Here is a 9,727-nt window from a genome sequence, read left to right on the forward strand (position 1 = left end):
CTCTCTCTCTCCCTCTCTCTCTCTCTCTCTCTCCTCTGTGTACCTCAGTACCAGGACCTTACAGGGAGGAACTGTACCATCGTACCACTCAGCTATAACCCTATATACATCTAATTTAAAACACAAGCGTCCCGTGAATATTAGCTACACTTACCAGGCATTACTCTTTAGAGTGATTTCCCATCTTCAAGAGCCTGTTCATTCCATTTCTGGCAACTGAGACTTTTTAGTGTAAAACCTAGGTAAATTACCGAGTCATAAAGCATCCTAAAAACATAAAGAGCCAGAGGAGGTGGCACACACCTGTAATCCCAGCATGCTGGGAGGTTGAGGCAAGAAGATTACAAGTATGAGCCCACTCTGAGTAATTTAGTATCTTAGCAATTTAGCCAGACTGTATCCAAATTAAAAATTAAGGGCTGAAGATATAGCTCAGTGACACAGCACCTGCCTGTCAAGTGCAAGGTCCTGAGTACGATTCCTAGAACCAAAAATTTTTTAAAAATTAAAAATTAAGGGGCCAGGGGGATGGCTCAGTGGAATAAGCGCTTCCCTGGCAAGCGCAAGGGTCTGAGTTCAATCCCCAGTTTCGCAAAAAAAAAAAAAAAAAAGAAAAAAAAAGAAAAAAGAAAAAAGAACTAAGCATGTAGACTCCTGCAAAGGCCCTGAGGTTGACCCTCCCCCCAGTACAGCAAAAAACGGAGTGGGCGATGGAGAAAAAAGATCCAAAAGGGAGGCAGAAAAGTACTAAAAATCTTTAAAATCTTTACTTCCTGTCATTTCTTAGAAGGGTCTCTGGCCTACTGCTGTACTCTGGCAAGCATCTGGTAAGGTGGACCCTTCAATCATTTACTAACTGTAACTTAGACAACTGCCTCACCTACTTCCTCTGTCAAATGGGAGAGAGGAGAGTGTACAGATACACCATGGGGGCAATTCTGGGAGTCACTGAGCATCACCACCAGGCTGGCAGTGCCCTGGTCCTCCAATAGGAAGCAGTAGCCATCTCTTTAGTAGTAGGCCATGAAAGCCTAGAGAGACAAGAGAAAAGTGCACAGTGTGTGACGTGACCAGCACTCTGCAGGGCCCTGTGTGGTAAGAATGGAAAAAGCCACAATTTATTGTTTTGAGACAGGGTCTCACTATGCAGGTCAGACTGGTCTTGTACTCATTAAGTAGTCTAGGCCAGCCTCAAACTCGATGAGATCCTCCTGCTTCAGCCTCCAAGTGCTGGGACTATAGGTGAGCACCACCATCTCCAGTTAAGAACCAGAATTGTGGAGGTAGACCATAACTCGGCAAGAAAAGCCCAAGAGAAGTAACACATGGAGGAATAAGCTTGCCAGGTTCAGCTTACCCAACTGCCCTTTTCTGTCCAGCCCTTACTCCCACCACACAGCTGACCCCCATTCTGGCACCTACCCACTCAGGCCTGGTTCATCTTCCTATCCACTCCATTGGCCTCATCTTTCTTCCCCAGGGATACAAGGTGACACATCACAGGGTGACACAAGGCGCACCACAGGGTGGCAGGATGACACACACATATTTTAACCTCCCTCCAACATACACTCATCCACCCACCTGCAGGCATGGCTCCAGCCACACTCGTCCTCGGCCGTCTCCTTCCTCGCACACCACCCAATGCAGCGGCTCTGAGCAAATGACCCTGACGCTCTTTTCCCACCCAGCTAAATCCGGGATTCTTTGGGATGTGCTCCTAACCTCCTTCCCCAGAACTGGGAGCTTCTGAGCACACCTATCTGCATAACACGCACCCTCAGAACACCCGTACATTCGCACTTGCGCGCACGCATAAGCAACACACTGACACGCACATGCACGCACGCGCGCGCACTTTGACTCTCCTGGCCCTCAAGTACAAACTGCTGCTGCTGCGGGGCCCTCTCCATCCACCAGCAACCCGCTCCCGGGATTTCCCTGACCACAGGTCCACGCGGTCCCAATCTCCCCTTTTCCTGCTCTGCGCAGCCGTGGGGGAGGGATGCTCTAGAGCGTGCGCGCGGAAGCGTCCTTCCAGAGTTGCTGTCCAGAACCATAACTTCCCTTCTGACTTCAGCGTGGGGAGAGAGGAGAGCCCGGCGGCCGGCGGAGCCTGGGTGACAGCAAGAGAGGAGCCTCCGCTCCGGGCCAGCTGGGTTGTCTGTGCTCCGGGAGGGCTCACCCTAAGCACGCTGTCGCCGCGCCCCCTAGCGGACGCGGGTCCTTGCGGGCTCCCAACGCCGACCTAGTGAGGCGGTGTGCGTGGGCGAGAGCCTTAAGGGGAGGGGTCCGCGGCTGGTGCGGCTCGGAGGCGGGGGCCACCGGGCAGGGGGCGGGGGTGCGCCCCGACGGCCAGCGCGTCCGCTTTCTGCTCAGACGGGCGGGAGCCACGGCCCGCTCGCTGCCCATTGTCTGCGCCCTGAGCGCTGCGCCCCGGCCACGGTGCGGCGGCGGACAGGCTCCTGTCACTCCAGCCAGGGTCGCGACTATAAGAGGCGGCGCCGCCCGCCGTGGCCGCCTCAGCCCACCAACCGGGACCGCGGGCCATGCTGCCCGCCGACCGCCCCCAGGGTTGTTAAAGCCAGACTGCGACCTCGCGCCACTGCCGCCACCACCGCGTCCGGTCCCACCGTCGCGGGCAGCAGCCAAAGCCGCCGCAGCTGCAGCACAGAACCGGCCGGGCCAAGCAGGCCATGGGGCGCTGGACGCTGCTGCCCCGCGGGGTTTCTGCTACGCTGCTGGTGGTGCTGGCCGCTTTGCCCGCAGCCCTGGCTGCCAACAGCAGTGGTCGATGGTGGTAAGTGAGCTGGAGCGGGGTCTCCATTTGGCCTAGGGCACAGAGCCAGGGGCCAGCCCCGCGCGGCTCCACGCTCGGGGACCCATGAGCCCAGACTCCCTTCTGCCTTCTGACTTTGCCACACACAGGGGTGCTCCGGGACCCCGAGCTGCCCCGCACAGTCCAGCCTGTCCAAATGGGGCAGATGACCTGCCCGAGGACGTCCACTCCCATATAGCACCGCCCTTCCCGCAAGAGCCCAGGCCCAGGCGCGCTGTGGCGGCTGTACCACGGGTCTCCCCGTGCTAAGGAGCAAAGGATCAGGTGCCAGCTTGGAGGGTGGACAAGGATGGGGGACTCCTCAGCATTTTGCAGGCCAGGATTTGGAGGCTGGGAGACCCTAGGTAGACATCCAATCTTCCTCTTTCTCTCCCCTGGCCACACAACAGTCTGAATGCCCTGTTCTTTCAAATGAGTGAACTCAGGAGCACCTAGTCGCGGTTACCTTATTATTGGTATCGCGGTGCTGTCTTCAGGCACATGGCTCCAGGCAGGGTACAGCACCCTAACCGCAAAGGCTGACCTTTGTGACTGGAGTGCAGGTCCTCTCGCTGAGCCTGAGCTCTCATTCTGCGTTCCAACAGGGGCATCGTGAACGTAGCGTCCTCTACGAACCTGCTAACAGACTCCAAGAGCCTGCAACTGGTGCTCGAGCCCAGTTTGCAACTGTTGAGCCGCAAACAGAGGCGGCTGATCCGTCAGAACCCAGGCATCCTGCACAGCGTGAGCAGCGGGCTGCAGAGTGCGGTGCGAGAGTGCAAGTGGCAGTTCCGGAACCGCCGCTGGAACTGCCCCACTGCTCCTGGGCCCCACCTCTTCGGCAAGATCGTCAACCGAGGTGGGTGCCCCGGAAGGCGACGCTTCCGGGACCGGGGAAAAGGCAGGGTCACCCCCAGGGCATAGGCGGGCCAGTGCAGGAAAAATGTCCCAGGCGCCTACAGGGTCACCGAGCAACCTGCCAACCGCCTGGAGCCGGGAGCCAGCTGCGCGCTAGACTCTACCAGGCGCCTTCCGGCCACACACCTTGGGCACGAAGTTTAACTTTTCTCAGCTCAGTTGGACGGGGGTTCCAGCCCGCCGGCCGGCGGCTCACCATTCTCCCCTCACTTTGCTCAAAGTGCCGGCTGTGGACGTGTGTCTTACTACCTACTCAGCAGTACAGCTTGCATTACCAACGCGGGCCGCACCTTGGGACTAGAGGGAGGTTTGCAGGACGCACTCTTCCCCTCCTCTCTGGAGTGTGTGTGTGTGTGTGTGTGTGTGTGTGTGTGTGTGTGTGTGTGTGTTGGCGACGCCCACTTCCGTTTTAGAGCCCAAAACGCTCTGAAGAATTCCAGCAAGACCCGATCAGGAGAGTTCGCAGGCGCTGCTCCCGCACTGCTTTCTCTATGAGGCCCTCAGAGCAGCTTCCCATCGCGGCTTCGCGGCTCTCAAGGGCCCCAAAGGCCGAGGCGGGCGCGGGGCGCCGGCTGGCCCGGCCCTGTCACTCAGCCCAGCGCCTCTCGCCCCAGGCTGTCGGGAAACAGCGTTTATCTTCGCCATCACCTCCGCCGGGGTCACCCACTCGGTGGCGCGCTCCTGCTCCGAGGGCTCCATCGAGTCCTGCACGTGCGACTACCGGCGGCGTGGCCCCGGGGGCCCCGACTGGCACTGGGGAGGCTGCAGCGACAACATCGACTTCGGTCGCCTCTTCGGCCGGGAGTTCGTGGACTCCGGGGAGAAGGGGCGGGACCTGCGCTTCCTCATGAACCTTCATAACAACGAGGCGGGCCGCACGGTGAGGGGCGCCGGGAGAGGGCGTCGGGGAGCGGGAGGCCGAGGGCCGCCAGCCCGGGCTGGGCAGGAAGGGCGGGAGGGGTTGGTCCAGCAGCGCCCGCCCTGCCGCCCGGCCCGCACTGCCCAGGCCCGAGAGCCAAGGCCCGGGCGCAGACCGCCGCTCTTCGTCTCTCTCGCTCGGGCTCGCCGGCCTGGGCCCTCGCTGAGCTCCCGGCGACGTCCGGGAGGGGGCAGCTTCTGCGACGACGGCCCGGCTGACGGCGCGGCTTTCTCCCCAGACCGTATTCTCCGAGATGCGCCAGGAGTGCAAGTGCCACGGGATGTCGGGCTCATGCACCGTGCGCACGTGCTGGATGCGGCTGCCCACGCTGCGCGCCGTGGGCGACGTGCTGCGCGACCGCTTCGACGGCGCCTCTCGCGTTCTCTACGGCAACCGCGGCAGCAACCGGGCGTCGCGCGCGGAGCTGCTGCGCCTGGAGCCCGAGGACCCCGCGCACAAACCGCCCTCTCCGCACGACCTCGTCTACTTCGAGAAGTCGCCCAATTTCTGCACGTACAGCGGGCGCCTGGGCACCGCGGGCACGGCGGGCCGAGCCTGCAACAGCTCGTCCCCCGCGCTGGACGGCTGCGAGCTGCTCTGCTGCGGCCGTGGTCACCGCACGCGCACGCAGCGCGTCACCGAGCGCTGCAACTGCACCTTCCACTGGTGCTGCCACGTCAGCTGCCGCAACTGTACTCACACACGCGTACTGCACGAGTGTCTGTGAACCGGGAGACCCGCACCCTAGGAGCGTGGTCCTCCTGGCCTCCTGAGAAAGACGCGCCCAACGCTCCTGGCCCTTAACATCCTCCCACCCCAGGACCTCCAGCCACCCCATCTCCCGTCTCTCCCACCTCCTGCTACCTGGGGACTCCTCAGGCGTGAACCTTCTGGCCATCCTGATGGATCTGCTCCTACCTCCCTCTCCAAGGGAGCCCCCTTTGGCATTGCCCCCAGGTTGGCCAAGGTAAGAGAAGGATTTGCCCCCTCCCTTCCACGGTCAGCTCCAGATCCTGTGGTGGGGCTGGCTCCCTTGCCAGAGCCAGCCAGCGCCAGCCAGCGCCAGCACGGAGGGTCTCTCAGCCTCTGACCTTACCCTTTGTTGTCCGTATTCTCCGGCTCCCTACAGCGGGAGTCCCTTCCCCTTCCCCTTCCCCTTCCCCTTCCCCGTCTCATTCTGTCCAAGGTGCTTATGCTGCACACGCACCTGGCACCGCGGCCTTTCTCCTGGCCACCTGCAATTGAATCAAGAGGTTCTGGGGTGAAGGGGCAGCTGTGATGATGTAGAAAACAAGTGGGGGCCCAGCGGCAAAGCCCCCGTTCTCCCACTCTCCACCCTGGGGCCACTGAACAGCTGCGGCCCCTCTTCACCACCTCCTACCCCTTCCTGTCGTCCTCCTCATCAGTGTGTAAATAATTTGCACTGAAATGTGGGTACAAAGCCACGAGTTTGGTTGTTGTAAATAAAACTATTTATTGTGTTGGGCTCCTGCCTGGTTTGCAAGACCACCTTTGCCCTAACCTTATCCCTCTCACTCTTCTTTCATTTTGTTCTCCAACCTTTTTTCCCCGCCCCTGGTTTCTCAAAGATGCCTTTGCCTACCGGAATCAGTACTTCCTTCCACTGCAGCTATTAGTGGCTCTTCGCCCCCATCTATGTAGTATCTTCCTCTGCAAAATAAACTCTCTATTTTTATCATTGACTTTGTAGCTTTTCCTTGAATCCAGAGCACAACATGGCTAGGGTTGTCCTCTTCCACTCCAAGGCCTAGGTGCTTACTTCCTTTACACAACTAAGGTACATTGTTGGGGAATTGATTTCCCAGGTCTACAAGTGTACCCTGAGGTTCTGGTCCTTGGATGGCACTAGTGAGGCCACCCGCATCTCTCAGGACAAGACCCTGGTCAGGAGCCCAAGGATCCTACAGGGTTCTTCCTCCTGTTCTAATGCAGCTGGCTGCGTGGTGTGAGCAAGAGCCTTCCTGATAAATGAAACAAACTCCAAGCCTGCTTTTCCCATGTGGAGGAGTTGTGAAATAGCTAGAATTGAGTGATAGCCCTGACCATGTTCTAAAAAGAAGCAAGGAAAAAGCAAAGGTGCCATTAGCCTAGAGGTGGAGCTGTCAGTTCCTAAAGCCTGTCCTTTCCACTGCAGTCAGCGCATTGGGCAGTGAGCCACTTTTTCTGTCACAGGCTGGAAAACACCTGTTAGGAACCCAGCTCCTAACCCTGGGATTAGGAGGACTCAGGACACAAGCTCCAGCCTTGGATCCAAAGACCTCAGAGATGATATGGGAGAGAAGAAAGTGGCAGGGGGCTTAGAATCCAAACACAAGCTAAGTTTAAACCAGTGTGACTGGGCAGGGAGATAGCTCCAGGGCGCAAGGGCTTGACTGGCAAGCAGAAACCCTGAGTCTGATTTCCAGCATGAAGAAGAAGGAGGAGGCGGAGGGAAAGAAGGAGGAGGAGGAGGAGGAAGAGAAAGAGAACAAGGAGAAGGAGGAGGAAGAAGAGGAGGAGGAGAGCAAGGAGGAGGAGGAGAAGAAGAAGGAGAAGGAGAAGAAGAAGAAAAGAAGAAGAAGAAGAAGAAGAAGAAGAAGAAGAAGAAGAAGAAGAAGAAGAAGAAGAAGAAGAAGAAGAAACCAGTGTGACAAGAGGATAATCAAGTGTAGCCCATCTCCAAACTACTAAGCTGGACCTTCACACAGAGCCCCAGAATGAGGGTTACTGTGGTACTAACAATAGCTCAGGGGACTTACTGTGCTGTCATCAGTCCGCAGGAGGGCGCCTCTCACCAATAGCCCTAAGCCTCTGTTTCTAACTTCTCCCTGTCCCCAGCTCTAGGTCAACCCTAGTCTAGTGGAACCCTCACTTCAGACAAACATCCTCCCCATTCTGGCACCCCCCACCCCAAAAGGGTAGCAGAAGCTGTAAAGCAGCCCATCTCCTCGAGGGCATCAACTGGCTCCAGCTAGCTTGAGAATTTGCCCTTCTCTGGGAGGCCTTTGCTGGGCTTTCTGCCTCCAGCCTCCCTGGATATGTGAGCTCTGGCCTTGCTGGCCTTTAAGATGCGTGCAGAGAAGGGGGTGGAGGCAGCTGCTCAACCCCCAGACCCACGCCCCTCTCCCTCTGTCTGCCAAGTGGGCACTATCAAAGCTCTGGTAAGCAGACTAAGGAGAGGAATAAAAACTTTATGGAGCCTGTTAGGAGGCACCTGAAAGCTTGGAGTCCAGTAAAGAGCACCCCACAATGAGTAACCAGTCCATAATCCAAAGAGCTATTGGATCCTGTGCTGCCTTCAGGATGTTACTGGGCTGGCAGACATGAGAGAGGGTGCCTAGGCCCTGCTGGGCGAGCCATCGAACTGGCCAGCTGAGCTCTCTAGCCACTCACATCTCATTCCTAACTCCAAGAGTGGGTGGGAGCTTTCAAACCTGGAGGTTGAGTGCTCTGGGCCAATTTGCCACAGCAGCTGGAAGAAGGGGAAAGGCGAGTGATACAGCATTTCCTCCCCAGCTAGACATCTGACACATCTCTTCACTCTCAGCCTCCACTGACCTGGCCTTAAACAAGATGTTATCACACTTATCATTCAGGGAGATGTGGTGACTATGTACTCAAAAATTTGGGTCATTTGGACACTTAATACCTCCTCTGCACCAGGCATCTACCCAGGGCTGCTGCACAGTGAGGAACAAGCCACCACTCCTGCTTGGAGTTCTAGCTCTACCACACATTGGCAGATATCATCAGAAAAATGGGGCGAGTGCAAGGAAGCCTTTCAGGTGTCCAGCCCTCTTCACCTGCATGAAGCTTAAGGACAGACTTCTATTCCCCCACCTTAGCGTGGAGGCCTTCAAATTTTTTTTTCCCCAGAACCAGGGATGGAACTCAGGCCTTTGGGTTGCCAAGCAAGTGCTTATTCTACTGAGCCATCTCCCCGGCCCCGAGGCTATCAACCTTGAAGGGCCTGGGATTTCAAGGAGGAAGGATGCAGGAACCTGCAGAATAAGGCTAGGCCTTAGCAGGGCCTGCTCTAGCAAAATGAAAAAGTAAATCAAAGGGCTGGGCAATGAGGCTCAATGGTCAAGTACTTCCCTCATAGCTACAAGGTTCTGGGGTTGACCCCCAGGAGCACCCCCGAGTAACAGTAAAAGAAGCTGTGGGATCCACAGTGCACTCAGGAATGTGGCTGCTTTGTCATCATCCTCTGCGCTGTTCTCATGGGGCACTAGAGCAGGAAATTCCTGGGAGAAAAACTTAGAAAGTCTTGCAGGAGTCTGGGCCCAGAGAAGCCCAGGGTGGTGGCTGCGGGGCTGTGTCGTCACCGTCAGGAATGTGCCTGACGCTCTAGCTCCCACGTACCTCTCAGCCACAGGTGCCACCCTTCCAGAGGGTCTGAGGCAGGGACCCTCACACAGCAGGCTGGCCTCGTTGGGGGGGAGGGAAGGAGAGACAGAGGGAGCTACACACCCTGAAATACCCTGGGGAGAGTGGAAAAGCTGAGAGGACTGGGGCAGCAGGCCACATGGCCCCTGCCACACGCACCCTGGAAAAAGCCTGTCAGTGGGGCTGCAAATACCCTAGGGTCCTGAGCCCTCCCCCAGCCCCGGGGGCTGGCTCAGTCCTGCTCTTCAGGCCAGAGGCAGAAAAATAACAAAATGAGGAGAAAATAAGCTGTTTGGCTGTGGCGTGAGCAGGAATACCCGCGCGGAGCTGCCCACCTCCCGCCCTTACTCACTCTTTCCACACCAGCCGGGGCGCCCAGCATGAGACAGACCACCCCTGCCCCCTCCCCGTCTGGACTAAAAGCGGACTCTGGTGCAGAGCAGCAGGTTATAAATATGCTGGGGACTGCGCCAACTCGCTCCCCTGTCATCCCCAGGAGGGGCGTGGTAGGGTGGCTCCTAGGAGGTTCACTAGGGCTGCCCTGCTCTGAAGCCCAAGAGGAAGTGGGGCTTCCAGCAGGCCGCCACTGTTTCCCTCTCCTATTCCTTCTACTCTTCCCCCTCCTCTTCTTCCCCCTCTTCTTGCTCTTCCTCCTCCTCCTCCTCCTCCTCCTCCTCCTCCTC

General features: G+C 57.7%; 1 protein-coding gene across 1 annotated transcript; it reads left to right on the forward strand.

The window, feature by feature from the left end:
• Positions 1 to 2,666: 2,666 nt before the first annotated feature.
• Positions 2,667 to 5,477, forward strand: Wnt1 (Wnt family member 1). Its single transcript, XM_004638621.2, has 4 exons — positions 2,667 to 2,800; positions 3,424 to 3,677; positions 4,351 to 4,616; positions 4,894 to 5,477. Exons 1-4 carry the CDS (start codon positions 2,697 to 2,699, stop codon positions 5,380 to 5,382), a joined length of 1,113 nt encoding a protein of 370 aa, XP_004638678.1. The 5' UTR covers positions 2,667 to 2,696; the 3' UTR covers positions 5,383 to 5,477.
• The last annotated feature ends 4,250 nt before the right edge of the window (positions 5,478 to 9,727 follow it).

This window comes from Octodon degus, unplaced genomic scaffold (assembly GCF_000260255.1).
Source record: "Octodon degus isolate 3935 unplaced genomic scaffold, OctDeg1.0 scaffold00100, whole genome shotgun sequence".
NCBI lineage: Eukaryota > Metazoa > Chordata > Mammalia > Rodentia > Octodontidae > Octodon > Octodon degus.